General features: G+C 47.7%; 1 protein-coding gene across 2 annotated transcripts; it reads right to left on the reverse strand.

Annotated features, from left to right (window-relative positions):
- Window positions 1–3,342: 3,342 nt before the first annotated feature.
- On the reverse strand, window positions 3,343–23,050 carry ANP32A (acidic nuclear phosphoprotein 32 family member A). Of its 2 annotated transcripts, none has more exons than XM_065734117.1 (8): window positions 22,842–23,050; window positions 9,698–9,847; window positions 9,434–9,556; window positions 7,853–8,051; window positions 7,548–7,634; window positions 5,918–6,015; window positions 4,966–5,026; window positions 3,343–4,775 (listed from the first exon to the last, which is right to left on the reverse strand). In XM_065734117.1, exons 1-8 carry the CDS (start codon window positions 22,893–22,895, stop codon window positions 4,714–4,716), a joined length of 834 nt encoding a protein of 277 aa, XP_065590189.1. In that variant the 5' UTR covers window positions 22,896–23,050; the 3' UTR covers window positions 3,343–4,713. The 2 variants fall into 2 exon arrangements, with proteins under 2 accessions (XP_065590189.1, XP_065590188.1); XM_065734116.1 differs by having other exon boundaries at window positions 7,548–7,646; window positions 22,842–23,046.

The raw sequence follows: 23,050 nt of genomic DNA on the forward strand, positions 1-23,050 counted from the left end.
TGAGCTCCCCGTGCAGCTCCAACCTTATGGCTCACCATAAGGACCTGCCCAGTCTCCCCTTGCCCCTGCAAGTTTGGGGCTGTGAGGCCGGATTCTGTGCCAGGCTGCACCCCAGCTGCCTGCTCTACACTGCTTTTGGGGGTGGAGGGATATTTCTGTGCTTCTGGGCAGTCTGCAGTGTTTTATCATGGTCAAAATTAGACCCTTGACTCTAAGCTCCCAGTTATTTCCCCCCCCCCCCCATTTCTCTTGCAAGCACTGCAATTTGCTTAAAGCCTGAAGATGCTCCCTTGTTTCCTGGGATGCGCAGCACCTCCAGGACCTTTTGCATCCTCAGCAGTTTCAGAACACCTGATTTAGCTGCAGGATTTTCCAGGCTGTCCCCATACAAATCCAGGCAGGGGGCTCATCCTCCATTCACACTGCTGATGGCGACCACCTCCCGTGCCTCGGGGACAGTGGGTAGGAAGAAGAAAGGATTAGAGAACTCAGCTGCCAGCAGCAGCACACGGCCCCTTCCCAGAGCAGCCCTAGCCAGGAACATTTCCTTCCTGCTCTGCTTTCCCCCTCCGTGCTCAGCCTTATCACCCTGACCTACTTTTCTGCTTCCTGGAGGTTGTGCTCTGTCGGAGGCAAACGCTTGGCTTGGCAGCGTGGTACTTCCCATCCTCTGCATTATTGGTTCCAGTGTGTTCAGAGCTAGCTGGAAAGGATCTCCAGTGATTAAGCCCTGTTAATGTACAGACAATATAAGAACTGCTTTTTGAAAGCAAAAATGGAGCAGATTAAATAAAGAAGGGGCCCTGTGTTTGTCAGTTAACTGAGTGGAGTTTCCCATCAGTGAGCAGGGGGTGCTGCTGGCCCTCCCTTCCGCACCACCGTGGGGCTCAGGGCTGCCCTTGGGAGCTCAGCTTCCTCATAGCAAAAAAGAAAAAAACAAAAACCCCACACTTTTAAAACGATGCACTGCTGCTTTTTGACCCAAAGCAAGGTCCCCTGCGAGGAGGTTTTCAAACACAGCCAGGGCTCAGCATGGGAACATTCCATCCCCAGCAGCACTGAGCCTCAGAGCACAGCTCGGGCAGCACCGCACGGGATGAGCAGTGACAGCAAAGGTGCTCCAGGGAGATGTTAGAAATAAGGACAGGGGTTTTCTCACGGGTGGATGTTCAGGTTTGAAGTGCACGGCTGGTTCTCCCTCTGCCGATGCTGCTCCCATTCCCTGAGTGTGCTTTGCACTGCTGCAGCATCCAATTGTAACAGGAAAACAGAGGCTCCCAGCAGAAGACGGTCAAAGCCTCGCCAGAAATTCTCCACCGGGTTTTTGTTGGCTCTGGGAAGAAGGAGCAAAACCAGCAGTGTCAACAAACAGCTGAGAGCAGAAAAGGAGCACGGTGCCATTCTCCAGCCCAAACTCTCGGGGGAGAAAGCGGGAATGGAAGAAAACAGGATTACACTCAGTGCACCAGGAGGGGTGGATGGGAGGGCTGCTTTCAGCCCTGCAAGTGCCTCTGCTCAGCGAGGAGGTGCAGGATGGAAAATGAGCACCACAGAGGGGACCTGCACATCCCTGCCTGCCCACAGCCTCACACTGCTGGGCGGGTTTGCTCAGGCACTGTCCAAGCAGACACAGACACCAACAAGCAGCCTGCTGCACGACTAGGGCTCCCGTTACGGCGCAGCTTAAAAGGCAAACCGACAGCAGAAAGAGCTAAGGGACACACAAGTTGCCATTTGAATGAGCTGAACTCTTGCATTATTTATTTCTACCTTTTCTCAGGCTCTCCTGCAGAACTGTTACCAAGTGCCGCGCTCTGGGTGATTTCCTCTCCCCACGAGGAGGCTGCAGGTTGGTATCTTCAGCCCCTTGGGAAAACAAGCCCCTGGTACGCAGCATGCCATTGGCATTCTTTGAGAAATGATTAGGAAATCAGGCACATTAAGCAAACTTCAGTTTTGCTCTCAGTGATGGCAGCGTCCCCTCCCAGCTCCTCCTCTCCAGCAGTGTCAAACCACACAGGGGGCTCAGCTTCAGCAGGCAGCCGCCCTGGGTGGGAGGGGGCTCACAGCTGCAGTTTTCTTCTTTGGGAAACCTCATGGATAATTGAGCTCTGAGACAATCAGCAGCACAAAGGGAAGTGTCACTTCACTGACACCTGGGTCGTTCACTGCTTAGGAAAGGGAAGAGCTTACGGTTGTCTGAGTTTCTCAGATGAGGGGCAGAGCTGCTTTGCAAGCAGCAGCAGCTTGCTGGAGCCCACGGGTGACAAAGGTTAAAACAAATGTCACTTCAGCACTGCCATGTGGAGCCACATCCTCTGCATGCAAAGGGGCAGAGGGATGCAGTGTGCTCATTCCCAAGTCTCCAGCGTGGTCTGGAGGAAGGATCAGGTCCAGCTGCTGCTCAATCCCCTGAATAGCTTGAGTGAAAACTTACATCTTTGGAAAAACACTTAGCAGCCAAGCTTGTCAGTACACAGCTCACCTGAAACCTTTGAATTCTGAGAGGTTCAATGACACAAAGGCTCTGTTTGGGTTGTCTCTGCTACTGGTAGCTGCTGTTTGCTTTGCAGGATGATGACCCTGCCCGGCCAGGCCACGGCTTTGGCTTTGCAGCAGCAGATCCCAGCTGAGACAGGAGCAACAGTATGCCTGGTTCTCATAAACAAACAGCCAAAAAAACCAACAAAACCCCACCCCAACACCAGCACTACCAGCCTGCCCACTGCAATAACAGGATTTTGTCAGAGATCCAATGGAGGGAGGGCAGCATGCCACCCTGCACAGCTCCTCACTCTGCTCTCACACAGCACATAAAGGCATGGTCAAGTGCTCAAGATAGGAGGGCTGCTCTGCCACTCACCTCTCGAACTACTCATTCAAAGAGGAAAAGCAGAGATCCAGCTGAGAACTGCTGTGAGCAACAGCAGGAAGGCTTTGGATAAGAACAGGTGGCCCCAGATGCACTAACCTGGGGCTCACACAGAGCCACAGAACCTCACTCGGATGAAGGAAACCAAGAGTTCATTCTTCTGGGCTGGGATAAACTGGGGTAGGATTGAACAGCAGAAAGGAACACGCCGTGTTAAACACGTTGGTCACACTGCAAAAAACCTGCTCCTTCTGAAAGAAAAATGGCATGCTATTATTTACAGCAAAGTCAGAACCTCTCCCTTGCTTTCACCCAACCATGGCTAACAGTTCTGCAGAGCAAAACATATCATCAAACTACTAAAAATAGCAGGGCATTTACCAGAATAACTTACTGAATGCCTTCTGAAAAAGGTATGCAATTCATTCCCAGTGGCACATTTTACTCAAATAAGCCACAGAAAAAAAAAATTGTATAAAAAGATTTATTGAAATTCATCAATGACAAACAGACATAAAACTCAAAGTTTGGCTCTTCTGGGGAAAAAAAAACACACAAAAAAAAAAACTGTTGCAAATGTATTTATACAGATGAAATATTGACTAGGAAATACAAGTCACCTCTAAAGCTATTTTAAAGAGGGATATGAAAGTAAAACTGTACATTCACTAGGTATTTTCAGTCATTTTACTGACTTCCACTAGGTAAGAAAATACAATTTTGTATTAGTATCTCGTGCTTGAGTGTATGAAAAGAAACTTTCTACCCTACATGCTGTACTGCCTCCTGTATTTAGGTTTGTAAAAATTTTCCAAGTATATAGCACAAGTGGAAGTAGTTTCTCATCACTTAAAATTGACTAGGTGTTATATATTACAGACCAAAATAGTACACACCTTATTTAAAAGGGTTGAAACATTTTTTTTATTACAATTGTCAAAGTCATTTCACTAGTAACTCAGGAATTAGGAACACTTTTTATATATATTTATATATATATATTTAAATGCCTGCCATTTTCAGTGTATTGGCTGTACCCTAGCCAAAAACAAACCAAAACAAAAACCAACCAAATAAAACGGAATGGGGAAAAAATAAAGAACACAACACACAGGGGGAAGGAGGGGACTGCAAATTCACCCCACAAACCAGATCCAAAGAAACACCCCAAAAAACCCCCCAGAAACGTTTGGTCACTATTTACAAACAGCAAAAGAAAGAAAAAAAAAAAAAAGAAAAGAAAGAAGGTACCTACAAATGCAGGGAAAGCAATGGCTGAAAATGGCAGTCATTCACGGACAGGCAACAAAGAAATCACTTTATCAATATGCCATTCTCACACCTGTTGCTGTGGAGGGATGCTTTGCCTAGATTTGTAGCACCCCTCAGAAATGCTTACGATGTATTTTGTGACTGGCAGAGGTGGAAAATTCCAACAACCAAGGATATTCAGCTGTCTCAGAACAGAGCACGTGTATTTGGGGGTATCATCCACTGATCGTTAACTTGTTTTCTTTAAGGATGTCAAACTATCCACTCCAATAATAAGAAACAAATTACCACTTGGTTTATACTTACTATTGCAGTTACAGGGACTGAGAGAGGGACAAAAAGAAAAAAAAATATTAAATGAATAGGAGGAGGAGTGGCAGTAAAAATAGTATTTTATTCCCTTGCCCACCCAGTCTGCTTCTCCCTCTCATTCCCACAGCAACATTACAACCAGGAGAAAAAAAAAAAAAAGAATAAAAGAAAAAAAAAGGTTGGGGGTGTGGGGAGGGGAAATACAGGGTAAAAACAGTCAAATCACAATAGGAAATTTTCAAAATAGGTTATTCAGTTTAGTCATCTTCATCTCCTTCGTCTTCAGGCTCTCGTTTCCTCTTCTGTCCCCGTTCTTCATCTGAAAAATAAAATACAGCTTGAGTGATATCATATCACTTCCCTTCCACGAGCTGCAGAGATGCTGAACAGCTTCAGTGAGTTCTACTTCATTGGCAATTGGACAAAGCAGCAGGAATAAAAACATGAGCCTGCTTTTTAGAAATATATATATATATAAATCTCTAGGAAGAAGTGGATTACTGCCATACCGGGTTCTTCTTCATCTTCGTCATCATCTACGTCGCCGTCGTTATAGCCTTCCTCATCCTCCTGGATTTAGAAAGAGAAACAACAAAAATAGGTAAGAAAGTCGGTTTCAGCTCAGAACCTCTCACAATTTGGCAATATCCAGACAGAGAGTCCTTGAAGCATCTTAAAAAGCAACCAAAAGGCAGACAGTTCCCACACGCTTCTATAAGTGCAGTTGTTGAAAGTTTTTTGCTGCAGCATAACTGGACTCTGGCCCAACTTTTGCAGAAAATCATAGCAGCTTCAACTCTTCAGCAAGTAAGTGGTTTCATACTTCAGCTGATAAGTGGCTGCAAATTTTGTTACGGTGCCCTGAGTTTAGTAAAACTTGATGATTGCTACTGATGATTGATCAGTCGGAGAAGGCACACATTTGATGGGCAAAGAGAGTTTCAACATGGACAGACATCTCTGGATTCTGAGTAGTGGCCTTCTGCAGGCAGATTTTAGCCCCGTTCCCAGTGGTTCTGTTAACAGTAAAGTCTCAGGAGAAAGTGACCAGCTCAACTTGCCCTACACACAGCAGCAGGACTGTGCTGAGGATCCAAGCATCCTGAAGAATCACAAGGCACACATACAGAGAAGAACCTCAGACTAAGCAGAGGGTCAGTAACTCAGGTCCCACTCCTCTCTGTAAACCCAGCCCCTCAGAGGCCCCACATGCTAGCTCTGCAGGCATTCCTGATCCTACTTTTGACATCAGCAAAACCAGAATGATTTCATGTCAGTGGTCACTAGATGGCAGCTGGCTCACAGACAGGCAGTCCTCAAAGACACCCCCACTGTGACACTTCTCAGGTGAAAACAGAAAGCACACAGTTGCTGTACTGAAAAAGCCTGCAAACTTTGGTCCATTTCTTGCCCAGCTGGACTTACTGAACATTCACTTCATACCCATTATTGATTCCTTACCTCTTCCTCTCCACTAACGTCCTCCTCTTCTCCCTCCTCTTCTTCCTCCTCATCTTCTTCATCTTCTACTACCTGAGCATCATCATCATACTCCTCTTCTATACAGAGAAACAAAATAATTACTCAGACACTTAAACTTCAATTTTTCAACCTTGCCGTGAGATATAGGACCTCTAATTGAGGCAAGGAGCAAACAAAGCATTGCTTAAAGGCAATAGAGAACTAAAAGCAGCTCTCCAGCTGCTTGGCTGGGATAGGCACAGTTCCTCTTCAGTCAAGCAACAGGGTAGTGCAGCAGCTGTCTCCATGGATGGAGCTGCTCCAGGGCTGCAGGGCCTCTGACAATAAGTCACAGCAGCCTCAGGACTGCTTCAGCTGCTCCAGTTCCCACTATTCAAATGCATTTTAGAGCTTTGCAGTTTTTTAACTGTGAGTGTCCATCCTTTTCCAACAGGGATGAGACAGAACCATGTACTGGGAAGCCTCCCTAGGGGAAGCACCTTCCCTTCATGCTACAAGAGCAATACAAAAGGTCAACACAAACAACCCACCATATAAATGTGCAATTTGTTTTCAAGAGGAAAGTACTTAAATGCTACTAGCCCAAGCAACAAGCCAGGAATGCTTCTCATGCTGCAGGAATGGTGTTATGGGAGCTTTTTCATGCATTTCAGCACAGGCTCAGACTTGTGTTCTGATGAAGAGAACCTGTCCTTGCTGAACCTTTGTGCTGCTGGATGAATGCACCAGTCTGCCTGGCACTGCTGCAGCACTCACCCCTTTCACCAGGGCTCACATTCAGCACTCAAGGGAAAAGTGCAAGTCCAGCTATTCTGCTTTTGCTGTGCAGCTGGGTTTGAAGAGTCTAGCAAATTCCCCAAAGTCAGCCTGATAGTCGTCCAACCAGCACACTGATGCCTCTGAGTGCAGTCTGCCAGGGAGGCAGAATGGCACCTACAGCACAGTGGAAGCCACGGTTCATTTTCCTATCATTAAAAAGTTGCTTGCTGCTTCATTAGTGCCTTTCACAGTGCTTGCCCCAGGCAAGCTTCAATACATACATTCTCCTCTCCTTTGCCTGATCCCAATCAGTTCAGCTTGTCCTCAAAGATGATCTATACCCTCCTAGCAATGCCTTAGCTTCTTTACTTGATCCCTTGACTCAGCTACTCTTTTCTATGCCCACTCTGGTTTCCTGCTCTACCCTTCTCTGCCAGGATCTACGCAACCACACATACTTCCCTGACTGTATGGTTCCTGGAAAACTGCAGGGTGTGCAGCTCATCTTTTCTCATGTTTCTCCCTCATGTACTCATTCCCTGATGTATCTTGTTCCCTTAACTGTTCTGGTTCCTTACTGGTCGTCTTCCTTCTGGCTCCTTTTGTCCTATACCCTTTCAACTCCCCATCCTTCAGCCGTAACAAGCTTGAGAAAAAGCTCTTTCAGGCCCTGACCACCTCCATTCCCCTCACTCCTTCAAAGAACTGAAGTACTTCTCCCTTACATCAGTCAGCGAGGAGCTGCTGAGAACACCCTTCTCCTGCCAATAAGTCAGAGCTGGAAGCAAAACGTACCACACAGCATATCAATCTTCCAGCTTACATACACCAAGCAGCACAATTCACATACCATCTTCATCTTCCTCCTCGTCGTCTAAGCCCTCCACGTAGCCCTCTGCATCAGAGTCCGGTGCTTCTTTGTCATCCCGATCTTTCACTAGAGATAAGACTGAGAAAGTTGTTCTTTCAGGCCCTGACCATCTCCTTTCCCCTCATTCCTTCAGAGGACACTGAGGTACTTCTCCTTTACATCAGTCAGGAAGAAGCTGCTGAGAACACCCTTCTCTCGCCAACAAGTCAGAGCTGGAAGCAATATGTACTAGGCAGCATATTGCTCTCTTAACTTACACACACTAATTAGCACAATTCACATACCATCTTCATCTTCCTCCTCGTCGTCTAAGCCCTCCACGTAGCCCTCTGCATCAGAGTCTGGTGCTTCTTTGTCATCCCGATCGTAGCCATCGAGGTATGTGAGTTGTGGGAGGAGCTTGAATACATTTTCTCTATAATCATTCAAGTTGGTTACCTCGCAATTGAAAAGATCTAAACTCTTCAGGTTTTCTAACTTTTTCTGCAAGGAAAGAAAAGTCTCTGAAGTTCGGTGTTACAAAGAACCTCTACAGAGAAGACAGCTTAACAAGAGCTGGTTCATGTCCTCAAGAGCTTCTTGTGACAAGAACCTCAGCCTCTGCCTACCAAATTGGGGCAGAACAAATCTGCAGTACCTGGGCAATGCTGCTGCAGTACCTGCAAGTGGAAAAGACTCTTTCTTAAGTTAACCACCTTGTGAGTGGAAAAATGAGATTTGGAAAGAGTTAATGGTACAAAAATCACATGTGATGTGAGGGATTGTATCGAGAATAAAAAGCAGACCAGGGAGTTATCCTGGAAGGACTGCTATTCTCAACGGAAAAGGACACAGACTGTTCTTTAGACACAAGAACTTTACTAGAAGAGATACAGAAAAAATCCTGATGATTGTACTTTTGGTTTTGGAAGAATGAAAAATGATTTAGAAATCCAAAAGAGAAGGTTTTTTTTTTTGTTTTGGTCTGAGGTCTGCACTGCCAGCAGCACTTCAAAGTACAAACAATGAAAGGGCAAGCAGAGCAGTGAAAGATTTGTATCAAGACTTATGAAAAAATGCCTCTTCTGGAGTTTAGCATGTACAGCAATGATGACATCAAGAAAACAAGTCTGAAACTGGGAGTAGTTATAATCCCCTCTTTCATCCACTTGCTACGTGAGTTTACTGTTCTGCTCTCCCCTTCTGCTGGAGGGAAGGAGAGCCAAGGACTCATTTGAAAAAAGCTCAAGATGTTGAGGAGCGAGTACTTGGGAAGCTGGGAAGTAGGCATGAGTTGAAAGCCTTCATTTCTGGACAATAAAGGGCACACAGTACTATTCCCTAGTTTTTAGTTTAAAAAGCACTATTAGGATTGACAGCTGAATGGCTGTTGGAACAGCAACCTGATCAACCTGAACTCTGAAATAAAGAGCATATATCAGCAGTGAGCAGGAGACGATGATGGAAACCAGCAGGAAGGAGCAGGAAATACAGCTCTAAGAGCTAACTCTTGCTCACTCCCTTCCTCTCGAGTTAGCAAGGTGCAGCACTGCTTTGCTCCACAAGGCACCTCCTGGGCAGCACCAGCCCCGGGGCTGCTCCAGGAGGAGGGCTGGCCGCTAGGGGGGAGCAGCGGCTCACGCTCCCCGTGGGGACTCGGCCCGGCTCCGGCTGCTCGGACAGCACCCGCCCCGGTCTGGTGTGGCCCTGCGGGTGTCAGCCCGATAGCAAGGGCCACCAGGCTGCAGAGATAAGCTCCGGGGCTGCAGACATTCAATTGAAAGTGGATTCAGAATGTCAAAACGCAAAGCGTTGTCTCTGCCAGGCCAACACTCTGCCCCTTCTCATCACAACGTTTAGTTTTCAATCTTGCTCTATCCACTTACCAGAGGTTCTATTGTCCCAAGATCTTTTATTTTGTTGCCACTTAGATTTAGATGCGTGAGGTTCGGACACTTTTCTGCCAACACTTCCAGTCCTCCTGAGACTCTGTTGTCACTTAGTTCGAGCTAAAAAGCACAAAAACACCGTGAGTTTCCAGTGCGAACATGCATGGCAAAGCAGCTTGGTCACTCGTAAATGATGTTTTTATGCAAACAACCTTTTTACATTCAGCACATTACAAAGAGGAAGAGAACAGATATATTTACCTTCTTAAGTTTGTTTAACTTTGGTAAGTTTGCAACTGAGGTTAAGCCTACGTTGATTGTACTCAAGAATTCCAGCTCTTCGAACTCATCTGTAAGGCCTTCAATTTTGCCTTCGTATGACCTACAGTTGTCAAGAACAAGTTCTTTAACCTGGAAAAAGAGCAATGCAGAATGCACATAAGCAGCTCTGTATGGAGGATAAAGATCTCACTCACAAGCAAAGGACAACGCAGCTCAGGCAAAAAAATGAAAGCTATTCCATTGGGTTGGCAAGTATGCAAAAGGTTATTTTCTGTACCTGATCCCCAGTTTTGCTAGCATGCCCTTCTCCCTCTGGTTGCTTTGGGGGAAGATCTGCTCCACGGAGGCACTTTAATCCTGTAAGGTGTGCCGCAGGTGATGCTGGAAGGGGAGGTTTGGTGAGCATAGCTACTGCAGCCTCTTTGTCTCTTATCTCCCCTGCCCTGATGCAGCAAGCAGCTCAGTGGGAAGGGTAGAGATAATGTCCCACAGTGCTGAGCAGCACAGGACCTGCCTGGTAAACAGCTGTTGTGTTTGCTTGTCTTTAAAACTGGGCCCCACTCTTTCTGCAGGTGCTATCTCCCAACAGACACTCAGCAGCATTCATGCAGGACAAGCTGAACATGCCCCACCCTGAACAAGGCTGCTGCTTTTCACCCCAGTGCCAGGGCAGCCTTACAGGACTCGAGATCATTAGCTGCAAACATCAAATGGGCTCTCTGCAACTCCACAGGAAGGTCCCACCCACTGGGAGAACATTCATACATATCCACACCAACAAAGAATTTCTGGGGGTTATTTTGTCCCCGCATACAAACCCCCGGAGCAACGCACCTCTCCACGTGCCCTGCAGACCCCTCCTGCACCAGGCAGCCAGAGAAGCCTCCAGCCCTGGGGTTTGGGCAGGGGGTTGTAAAAGGATGAGGGTGCTGCTGTTTGCTAGGAGGATGGGATAAAGGGAAGTTTGCAGAAAGGGTGTATGTGGAAACGTGAAGCAACTATTCAGTTCATACCAAGGACAGTTCATATGCAACTATTTCTTTCTTTCTTTTTTTTTTTTTTAAACTTCTGTAGTCCTGCTGCACTGAGAAGAATCCTATGCAGTTTTATAGCTCCAAATAACATCCCTAGATTTCTAATTAAATCCCAGGCACTGAAGTCAATAGGGAATTCAGCCCAAAGCAACACGAGAGTACAAGTGATTCATTGAGTAGGAGGATCAGTTAGACAGGAAATACGTTTTCCAAGACTCCACAATTTTCCTAGGAGAATGATGATAGGGAATGACTACATAAAACTCTTCCAGAGGAATTTTAGGCTGGCTTGAAGAAACTGAAAATCGAGTCAAATGCTCCAGATCCCCCATACATCTATTCCACACAAAATAAAAATAAAATAAAAATGCAGACAGCGGGAAAGCAGTTTTGAAGACAAATATGCACATCTTCTTCCTGTAACAGTATGTAAGTATCAGGGTCCTACAGTGAGAAGGTCCAGGTGCACACACACTCGGGTGTCTCAGACATCTGCTTCATACGTACACAGAGCTCCCGCCAAAAAGTTTAAAAGAAAAAAAAAAAGAAAGAAAAAAGTGAAGTGAAAGGCTCCAGCCCAACCCCAGCAGCTGCAGCCCATGCCTATCTGCGTGCATCCTCGCTCAGCCGCCCGCAGAGCCCCTCGTCTGCCCCGTTATCTTTGCAGGCCAATGCCCACCCGTGCACAGGAGGAGCAATCCTCCCTCCCCCCTTGAGGCTGCTGCCCATGCATGGTCTTTTTGGTGTTATTCTCTTTGCAAAAGGCCAGAAGAGGAAGTTTGTGAGAGCATAAGGAGGAAGATGAAGCAGAGCAGGAGGGAGCGCATGAGGAATAATCTCACAGCCTGCAGCCAGCACAGCACTGCACTCGGTGTCAGCCACAGCTCTAAGCTATGCAGCACACCAAGGCATGAAATGAAGCAGTACCTGAGCCCCAACGGGGAAAAGCACCATCTGTCCTCACCTCGTAAAGCAGGAACATCCCTACATCCTACCCAAGGGCAGGATGGAGAAAGGGCAAATGGGGAATGGGGCAAAGCTTCCTCGAGTGCAGAGAGATGAGAAAGGGAGCTGGAAATAGCCAGGTATGTAAAAGAGACTCTTTACTATGGTGGCATGAAACCGGTGACCATACCAGTATGTCGACCATCTGGCTTCTGCTTTCAGTCTGCTCCTTCTAGAACAAGACTGCTGTTTCCTGTATTTCAGAAAACTTTGGTTTTGATTCAGAACTGCAACAACCTTGCTTGCTGCAGACAGTATGCAGGAGAGAAGCGAAAGGTGACCTTAGGAGAGCTACATTCCACCTACAATAGCTCACTGCCATGAGAGAAGGATTACAAATCTATTTGCCTTCAGAAGTCTTCAAAATTTTAAATGAAAATTCCAATCCCAGTCACTTTCCAAACATCCACTCAGCCTCCCATGAGCACCCTGACAGTGCACAGCAAGACTGTAATTTTGACCTGTCTCTTTCCTCATTCTGTGTCACCAAAACACAGAATAAGCCCTTGATGAGGTAAGCTCCCTTCCTGAGACCTGCTCTAAGCCTGAGCCAGATGAGTAGGCTTCAACTGGTCTGAACCAATCTGGCTGTGTCACACTGCAGTCTGTGTAATAGCACGGATGTAGATGAACAGTTGGAACTAAGGGCAATAACCAGGTCCTGTTTGGAGGGACAGAAGGTAATAAGTGTAATAAACACCCTGAGCTAGCTTGCGTTTAGCTGCAAGGACAGGAAGACTCAACTTGCAGAAGCTGCACGTGGTCAACCTTACTGCTGTACGCATCACAAACTGCAAACTACTCAAAAAATTGGAGCAAGGACCTACATAGGTGCTGCTATCACAAGCCAGACCTTTGCTCGTCATTTCCTCTCTCTCCCCAGAGTACTGCTACATAGCAAGAAACAGCAGAAGAGCAACATGCCACAGGCAGCAAACCACTGCAGATGATACTTACCTAAACAGCTAAGAAGGCACCCACAGATGAGTGTCTAGCAGAAAACCTGACATGCATGTAGCTACGTTACGTCCTGTAGCAAACAACCATGTCTTCAATAGCACCGTGGTAAGGCACCTTCACCTGCTTGGTTAGGGATGCTCCACAGCTTCATCTGCCCAGAGCTCCTCGGCCAGCCAGCTGCTCTGCCTCGTCCTTGTTGAGCTCACGGGGCCCTGCACCTCCTTGCTCTGTCCAGTGGGTGCCAGCTGCTCAAGCAGGTGCTTCCTGCTCATCTGTGCGTTGCCACTGCAGCGCTGCGTTGTGGTTTGCTGGTACCAGTCCTCGGTTTTCATACGCATGCACAAAAACAGATTGCAGCTCCTCCAACAATTCCTGAGACAGCATGCCTTTGGCCCTCTTCTCCTGCGGCCGTGCCAGTGTCTATTTGCGACAGCCTCAGCGGCTTTCAGAACATGACATCATGCTGCAGTTAACACATGCTGCGCTGCTGCCTGCAGGCTCCAGCATCCCTGCATGGCTGCAGGGCTTCCATGACATCACACTGCACTACCGCCAGCCTGATAACCGTGGACTCTTATCTCTTTCCTAGTATGGTTACCACATTAAGCTGTATGCCCAACTGTACGTTATCTTTAACATAGCCATGGTGAGTACTGCAAGACTCCAACCTCTTCTTAGGCTAAGTACAGGCAGCCACGTGTAAGCAGTGACTGAATTTCATGGCAGCCCTAGCAAGAAGATCCCCAGCTCACTCACTCCTGTTCCTGTGACCATACTCTTCAGTTATCAACACACAGTGGAATATAGCTACAGACAGCTACCATGCAGCACAAGGTATCATCTTAACCCTCAATCTGCATTTCTGCAGGAGCACATAAAAAAGGCTTCCTGAAGTAGAGACTTTGCCTACACAGCCCACGGGGGCAGGGAGACCCAGCAGTGGGACTAAGCTCCCAAATCCAGGTCTGTGATTGAAGGCTTAACAATGCAACAGAAGGACACAGCTGTGAATGTAATTTTTAAAAGATAAAAGGCAAATTTACAAGTACAAGTACCATTCTGCTGGCTTCACAAGCAGAACTGCAAAGACTGTAACATCTCATTTTCAGCACAATGGATCAGATGCTTTTGAAGTGTTTGTTGTATAGGGTGCCCCTAGGATAGGGATATCCCAGTGTGCGGCATTTTAACCCCCCAAAAACAGGAAAAGATGAGGGTGTTAACTTTGTCTTGGTCTGTTCCTAGCCAAATGCTAGGGGAACACTGACAGAAGTCCTTCACACCTATTAACCCAATGGAAACTTCATCTGGAAGAAGGCAGAGCATTGAAAGTAGAGAGGGGAAAGCAAGGGAAGCCTGCTGCAGTAAGTGGAAGCCAAGCACAAATCACTCACGAAAGCAGAGCTTTATTCTCTCCTTGTCATGCAAACATTTCTTCAAGACACTTGGGTTTCTGTCTTTGGACTTTCTGCTCTCAGAAGCACGCACAGTCTGTGCAAAGCCCTGTACCTCTCTGCAGTGAAGACAAAGAGAGACCTTTGCTGGCTGTTGCCAGCCTGACAAAGACTGTGCTCCTTCCAGTTCCCACGCTGTATTCTGGATCTGTACCCACGTAGAGCTGGCAATCCTCAAGCAAAAATTGACCTCTTTGGGTTTCTGTTCCACTCAGTCTGTGCCTCAAAGTTGAAGGGCAACCAGCCCTCCAGTCAGGAAGTTCTCATTTGCTGGGGGCAGAACAGGTCCATCAAGGCTCAAGGTCTTCCACAAGTCCCCACGGAGCTCATAATCTGTGATTAGCTGCACAGGGACGGTATGATGCTTCCCATCAGCAACTTCTACTAGGTTCCTTCAAGGTTACTTCTGGAGGGACTGAAATTCTGCAAAAAACTTCATTTCAGATGCTACCTAGAACATCACTAGGTCAAAAAACGCTTGAACAAAACAGCCTACTCAATACCTTGTGCTAATGAAGTTGCTCTCAATGATCATAAACAGGATGCAACTTCTGCTCCAAGATGGTCACCGAAACATAACCCATGCAAAGAACTAATTTTAAAAATATTAAAAATCATGTCAGCACCACCTGCCATCTGACACTTCCATACACAACAGGTCTTCAGCCACCTCACAGCACCCTGTGATACAACCAAACAGCAAAGCCTGTCTGCACAGAGTTCATCTCCTGATTGAAAACAGCAAGATGGAAGAACACAGAACAACCTCTAGCCCAAGAGAGAGCTGCACAGGACTCCTGTGTGCCAAGTAAGACAAATGAAGAGCTGCTCAGCTCCCCCAGGCTCACTGGATCACAGCAGGCCCTGGCCATGCCCCCTGCCCTGAGTGTGCTGCCCATGCACAGTGAGGCAGAGCAGGAGGCAGCTGGTCCAGCACCCACTGTGCTGGCAGGGATTCCCATGGGCTGCTCCTTCCAGACAGCAGGATGCTCAGGGGTGATGACTGAGCCATAAGTACAATTTTATTTTTTTCCTACCATCAATTTAACAGGGAAGAGAAAATTCCAACAGTGTCAGCAGCTTCCGACCTGCCCACCAACAGACACACACAGAAAGACAGCCAGAATAAAGCTCACAGGCACCAACTGCAGGTGACAGTAGTAAAGTTGTTTTTTCCTTACCAAAACAACTTCTGACTTTAGATTTTTATACGTCCCCTACAGGTTACAATTCAAGCAGCTGAGATGCAATAAATAAGTAAATTTTGCTTACTTGAATTGTCTTAAACTATGAAAGCTAGTTAGCCAACTACCATTTGCCTCTGGTCATTACTGCGTTGAGCAGAAACCTGCAAATCCTGGAACAAGGAGAAAGGCTGCTCAAAAAAGGGCCACAAAACACAGACCACTGCCCTGAGATGGGGCAGGACATACAGCAGGCAGAGCACCTGAAAATCATGCCACCAGAGGCAGTGAGCAACAGTCAGGAAGAGATGGGATGGGATTAACACGTGGCCCTCGTCATTCTGAGCACTGGGTATCATCACAGACAGCAGGTACCCAGTGCAGAGCTCACCCTTGCCAAACACTTGGCACGTGCTGGAGCTGCAGAACAGTTGAAGTTGAAGCTTGCAGAGTTCCCCACAAAACGCTCTCCAAATCCTACCGTGGGTCTCCCAAACCCCAGCTGGCCCTTTCCAAACAACACAGCTCACAGACAGTGAGCAGAACATCTCCAGTGCAGGTTGGTCCAACAGCTACCCACACCACTCCTGCTGATTCCACCTATGCTGAATGTGTTCAGCTGAGCTGGAGCTCCAAAGTCTTGCAACAAGGTCATGTGAAACTACCACAGGGCTCTGAAATTCAGCTAGGCTTTCTCCTAATGATACAACCCCAAACTTTCATACTTGGATCCACCTTCTGCCTCTCTTTTTCATCAGATCATTGTGTAGTTAAACTCTTCAATGGAGGTTTTTAGAAACCAGAAAGAAAATGACAATAAGAGAAGCTTCCAGTAACATGCAGACAGAGCTCCGGGAACTTATTTTTCACTGAAAGCACCAATACACAGTTTTCCACTAGAAGCAACAGTCCACATGGTGAGCACATATCCCAGTACCACCATCCTTGAGCTGTGATGCCATAGCTCTCCTACAGGTTTACTCTGCCTTTGCAGGCCATGCCCCAGCAAACACCCCATGTTTCTGAGTTGCCCTAACCACCACATGATTAATGAACAGTGCAATTCTGCACTGCTTTCAACCCTTAACTATCCAGTGCTGAGCTCTGCAGGCAAAGAGCACCCTGGGGTGCAGGGCTTTTATTTATCCCATGAGGATAAGCACAGGATGACCTCCTCTCACCAGTTGCACTTAGCATTAACAGGACTCAGTACCACCCCTACCTCAGGAAAAGGGAAGGAACAGAAGAGGAGAGAGGAAAATGTTTTAGTTTATTTATTTATCTGTCATTGAAGCTACTCTCTCTTCGGAGACATCACAAGTCTGCCTGCATAGCTCAGAGATCTTTATTTTTCTACACTCTAATGTTTTACATATCACAGTTACAGGGCCTGAGAGCAATACATACAGCTCCATCCAACTTTACACCCCTTCACACAGCCCCTGAGAGGAACCTAATGGTGCAAGGGAAATACATAAGCAGCAGAAGGTTTAAGAGTCTTAATGATCCTGACTATACCTTTGTATCTAATTAAAAAGCATCTTCAGAGCCAAAAAACTTCCAGAAAAAAAATATCCTACTGCTGCTTTTCTCGAGTAACAGCCCCCCCAGCAAGAAACCCCACGGCTCACATAAAGGTACTTCCACACACTTACAAGGTCAACGTAGCCAATATGCACACTAATTAATAAACTGGGAACACACTTTGGGGACACAGAAAGTTGCTTCATTCAAAAGCACAGAGCTAGCTTTCATTTGCATTTCTAGCATTAGCTGCAAAACTCTAAAGACTGAATATTTATTTAGATGGAGACAGATTCAAATCTGTAAGCGATTACATCGCTCAATCTTTGTATTAAACACTTCCTAAAATTCACATTGATATTGCTTTCTTCTTTTTCAACACAGTGTCACCCATTGGCTGAGCGCTCTGCCCTGCTTCAGGCTGGGGCAAGTGACTTCACAGGGGGAACTTCAGCTCCACATCCCAGCTCCCCTGTTCCAGGGCCACAATGCCTGACAGCTCATGTAAGGTGCTCTTCAGTCACTGCCAGCTATTTATTAAATAAAACACTTAATACTAATTGCAAGAGCTGTGTAGCAACACAACAAGTTGTGTAGCAATACATTAGCAAATCACACTTAGAAAAGATAAGCATTTCCTAGCACTTTTATGGCTTTGGAAAGGAAGTGTTCAACAAACAAATACACCCATAGAGAACACAACTTGCACACAGTGCTGTGAGGGAAAACACTGAGGACTCTTATTACAAAACATCCCTACATCTGCAAGGACTCCATAACTGATTTTAGCAGCACAGTGATAAAACCCACAAGCTATGTATTTACTAGTATCTAGTAAGTGCTGGGCGTATTTACTATGTCTGAAGGGTGGCAGAGCAAGTGTAGGGCCAAAAAGTAACACGTTGAAGTCCAGTGGTGTCACAGAAACAGCTGAGAAACACCCACCACTCTGAGCACAACAAACACAACTGCTCCACGCTCCCATATGAGACCTGCAGCAGTCACAGACACAGTGCTGGGTCCATGCAGGTGAGCTGATCAAGGCTGCTGGGAGCTGCCCAGCATGCCATGCTGCCATCCCTGGCTCTCTCTGGGGCACCAGCCCTGCTCCACCTTTCCTTCACTTAGAAGCATTCAATACAAAGCACCTAGTTGCATTTTGCAGGCTTCTCCAAGTGCCTGTACCTTTAGGTCAGGAGGATGGTGGGGAGCAAAGAGCAATCCATAGAAGGAACAAAATGGGAAGAACCACACAACAGCAGCATCCGGACTGGATTTATGACATTGAACGAACAATCCACAGATATATAACAATTTTTGCTGCGAGGACAGATTAAAATAAAATAATTACACTTAATTCGGCCACAGCACCTACATCCCAGAAGATTTATACTCGCCCCCTTGTTTTAACAACCTGTTTTGTTTGGTGGACAGGACAAAAACTCATTTCTTCTTGACACACATTTCCTGCTGTACCATAAAACAATTACACCACTTCAAATTCAGACAGTTCTTAATACACTTTTATCATGCCAGCACCATTTGAAATATGTATTTTTAATAGTGGATGCACTTCAGATGTTGCTGATCAAATTCTCAACAGGAGGTTAAAAAATACTTCAAATCTACTGTTTCTACATTCTAGCAGCATCTCAGAGGCTTGAGAATCACAGCATCAGGTTTATATACCATCAGGTGGTTGTGTTTGTTTTTTTCGTTTATATTCATAGGTCCTCTCACATGCTTAAACTCGGTCTAGGTTAAGAGGATTTGCCAGTCGTCAGCTGAGAAGCTAGCCTACATTTCAGAGAGGACAGCTCACACACATCACACCCGTCCTGCAAGCCTGATTTCTGTGGGCTGCAGCTCCTCTGAGACAAACACCCATCCGTCCACCCTGATTTCAAAGGTTTGCATCCAAAAATTCAGAGCCTTGACAAGCAGCTATTATACAAACCCAGGAAGCTGGCAAAAAAAAAACCTCAGTGACTTCTTTGTTATATTTACACCCTGCTGTCAGCTACATAAGAGGTTAAGTGATTCAAGTCTGCAAAAATCCATGGCAAGCTGTATGTTTAGCAGAGTTCCTGCATGCTGGTTGCACACCACTGCAACTTGTCCCACTGTTTCTAACCTAGAGCACATCCCTGTTCCATCTGTAGGCTATGAGTCAACTTGTGTATCCTGACCCACTTACCAAATACCAAAACTTTTCCAAATGCAGATCTCTGAAGCAGCACATATCACTTCCATGCCTCTACTGTTAACATGAGCATCACACCAAATGACTAGCTTGAGAAAAAAGCTTTTTTATTTATATATTTCATACGAGAGAACACTTTTACATAGATACCACTACTGTAAATCCCTTCAGTGTTAAAACTTTCAGTAATCTAGAGAGAAATCACAATTTAAATAAGTTTTAAAGTGCAATGGGAAAACAGAATAACTGTAAGAAACACCCAGTGTTGCAGGCAGTATTTTATCACTGTCACAAATTTGAACTGCTAAAGCTCCTTTCAAAAGCAGTACTAAATCCTCAGACTAAGTGAACTGACACAGTAGCACCAAGCCACCAAAGGTGAGTTTTGTGTGTAACTCACAAACACTGTCACTCTGCATCCCGTGGCTGAGAAGTCCCTCTTTGTACTGACCACATTTCAGAGCCTTTGTGAACAGATAAGCTGGGTTACAGACAGAAGGAATGAGCAGCAACATCCCCAAACACACCCAGCTGAGCCCCTGTGGTCAGTATTTACACCACTACCAGCTGATGGCCTGGAGAAAAACTATTTAAAATGGTTGGATATCACCAATTTCTAGTAGGCACTTTTATATAATATAAGATGATAGCAATAAGATGAGCAAAGTGTGAAATGCCACAGCAAGTGCACTACCATAAGTGACTGTTAAATATAATGGGCTAAAAGTTGAAATACCTGGAAGGCAGATGCGAGAGCTCAGCTCCAGCCGTACAACAAACACATTTCAGGCACCACAAACAGATTTCTCACCAACACACACACACAAGACCCACCAATTTTCAGGCACTGTAACCCCAGACCTCTCAGCAGCAAGGGCTTTAGTAGCGGGGAAGTCAGAAGAAGAAATAGCTACCATACAATCCACTTCGAGACACTGATATTACATTTTATTGGCTAACATGTAACCTCGCAGGGTTATGTAACTGAGCAGCTGAAGTAGCTAGCTCCGCTGTATGGTATTACAAAGTATTCAACGCAACTGTATTACCTAGCCCAAAGCAGAAAATACTAACAGGGGTTTTCTGAGCTTCAACACCTTACCAACACTCCCTTACCAAAGCTTCATCTACAGAAAGTTTTGATTCTGCAAGCTCTGATAACAGAATATATCAAATGTAAGAAGAGGCACTGCAAACTTTAGCACATATACAGGAACAGCTCCAAGAAAAAGTAAACATGCTTCCACTTGTGTCCTTATTTTCACCAAGATTTATCTATATTAAAGCTTAGTAAATAATGATCCATGAGGTATCATACAAGAAATACTGCCTACCCATCAAAGCAGAGGTTAACACAATGCCCAGAACCACCCTGTCCATGCCCCACATCTCACTGCAATCCCTGAATCAATGACATCTGGCGTTATTTTTGCACTAAAAGTCAGCTTCAAACATTTTCTTGTGAGCATTGGCTGGATTTAGCTGAATTTTCTTCTAACAGGTACTTTAGAGAACCAGGCTTCACACTGCACCTTTAGTTCCCCATAACACAAGAGCACGTGTAAGCATCTGTGATCAATGGTTTTGCAGGAGTGCCTGTAAACAGAGCAGCACTCCCAAAGGGCAGCTCCCTTTTGTATGCAAGGGCAACTGTTTACCTATAGAATGGATTATGATCCCATTTGCTACCTTGTGAAGTGGAGCACAGCGACAGAATGAAAGGCTAACAGGTTAAAAAAAACACAACAAGAGGTGTCAGGTTAAACAAGCATTACTTTACAGCCAAGCAGTGAGGATTTCTGAACTGCTGAGGGGCAACAGAACAGAGGTGAATTGGGGCTCTCTGTGCAATGAAACAGTGCTGAGCTGGGGCTCGAGGAGCACTGAGCCCACCACCAACCCGGGCTCCCTGAACTTCCTTTTGCTTAATTCAGAGCAGAGCTGAAGCAGATATGTAGGTTGGGGAACAGCCCAGCTTGCATCCAGCACGCTCGGGACCGAGGCTGGGAGCTGCAGCTCTCTGCATAAAACGCTGTATTTACGCCTCCAGCAGCACGAGCGACAGAGCAAAAGGCAAAAAATAAAACAAAGGCGAACAAATAAAAAAGGAAAAATACAAGATAGCGATAATAACAATAAAAGAAAAAAGAAAAAAAAACCAAAAAAACCCAAGCCGAGCCGGGCCCTGCACGAGGCCCATTCCCCGCCCACCCCCCCCCCCTCCCAGTGGGATCGGGGTCAACAAATGATCACAACGGGAAAACCGGAGGGGAAAAGGGGCCGGGGGAGAGGAGCAGGCCGCGCTTTACCCTCCGCTCGTCCCGCCGCCGCGTCTCGCCGCCACCAACCTCCTCCTCCTCCTCCTCCCGCCCCGCGCCCGGCGACAGCGGCGACAAAATGGCAGACGGCGGCGGTCCGTCATGGAGGAGCCCCTCCGCGCCCCGGCCGCCCCCGAGGGGAGGGGAGGGCCGCGCTCCGCCATGGCGGGCCCCGATCCGCCCCCACCTCCACCGCCACCACCGAGGGCTCCGAGGCGGCCCCCGCGGAGGGGAACCCCCGCCCGGAGCGGAGCGCGGAGCGGCGGGGAGGGCCCTACCGCCCTCCTCCTCCTCCTCCTCCTCCCTCGGAGCTCGGGAGGGGAAAAAAACATGGCGCCGCGTCCTACTTGCGCTGCCCGCGCCTGGAGACGGCCCCGGGAGCGGCGCGGGGAGCGGTTCGGCTCTCCGCCTGCTTTGTGCCCCCGCAGCGGGGACAATGAGCCCCGCGGGATGGCCGCGCCGCGTGCCCTCCTCCTCCTCCTCCCGGCCCAGGACTTTTTAAAGTTTAAAGAGCAGCTTCCATCCATCCATCCTTCCATCCATCCGCCTCCGCCCTCCTCCTCCTCCCCGAGAGGTACGTTGCATTCAGCCGCGCTCCCCCCCGCCCTCGGCGCGGACCCCACCGCCGCTCTCGGGGCCGCGGGTTCGAAGCCCGCCGCCGCCGCCCTCGGAGCGGTGCTCGGGGTGGGGGCCCGCCCGCCCCGGGGCACCCCACGGACGCCGACTATTTTCGTCCTGACAAAGTTTCTCGACCGCTTTGCTCGGGGAAAAGCCGAACCGCGGTCCCGAGGAACAAGGATGATAGGGGAGGGATTAAAAATAACCCTAAAAAAAGAGGAAAACACGCACACGTCTGTACACACACGCACACCACGCACCCGGGGCGCGCGGGGATGGAGAGGTGCGGAGCGCATTCCCCTCCCCTCGCTCCTTGTTTTTAACCACCGCTCCCCCTCCGATTCCCCGCTCCCCCATCGCCACGCGAACGCTCCCACGAACCCTTCCCCCCCCCCCCCCCCCGACGGCATCGGGAGGGAGAGAGAAAGGGCGCGTTCATGAGCACCACAAAGTTACAAATATGGCTCCCCAGCCTCCGCGCCCGCCCGCCGCGCACACACCCGCCGCGCTCCGGACCCCCCCCGGCACAACTCTCCCCCTCCTCCCCCCCCAGCACCGCAGCTCGGCCGTATCCCCCCCAGCCCCGCGTGGGGGTGCGAGGTGAGGACCCCCCCCCCCCCCCCCATCCCACCGCCCCACGCAGGAGGCAGCGCCCGGCCCGCGGCCCTCTTCTCGGGTACGGAAGCTTTGAAGGCGACCCCCTCCCCCCTCCCCTTTAAAAAAAAAAACAAAATAAAATAAAATAAATAAAAATATATAAATAGATGAGCTGCCTTTTTTTTTTTCTCTCTTTTTTTTTTTTTTTTTTTTTTTTTTTGCTTACATCTGAGGGCGTCCTGTTCCGCAGCTCTAAGTGGATCCTTTTCTTCATGTCCATGGCCGCGGCTGGCGGGAGGCGCTCGCTGTCCCCGGCTCCGCTCCGTGTGCTGACACCGCCGCAGACCCCCCCTCACCCCGCGCGGTAATGAGGGACTTTGAGGGCTCAACCAGCGCCGCTCGGAATCCCGAGCCCCAGCGCCGCGGCGAACACTA

This window comes from Cyrtonyx montezumae, unplaced genomic scaffold, assembly GCF_038088225.1.
Source record: "Cyrtonyx montezumae isolate F1298 unplaced genomic scaffold, pur_monq_1.0 scaffold_17, whole genome shotgun sequence".
In the NCBI taxonomy this organism is placed as follows: Eukaryota; Metazoa; Chordata; class Aves; order Galliformes; family Odontophoridae; genus Cyrtonyx; species Cyrtonyx montezumae.

Excerpts from the sequence above, each read along its gene's own strand:
- ANP32A (XM_065734116.1), bottom strand. The coding sequence starts at position 22,895 with ATGGACATGAAGAAAAGGATCCACTTAGAGCTGCGGAACAGGACGCCC. Across the intron at positions 9,557-9,697 it reads AGTTAAACAAACTTAAGAAG|CTCGAACTAAGTGACAACAG; the intron begins GTAAATATATCT and ends TGTGCTTTTTAG. Across the intron at positions 8,052-9,433 it reads TTGGGACAATAGAACCTCTG|AAAAAGTTAGAAAACCTGAA; the intron begins GTAAGTGGATAG and ends CTTTCCTTGCAG.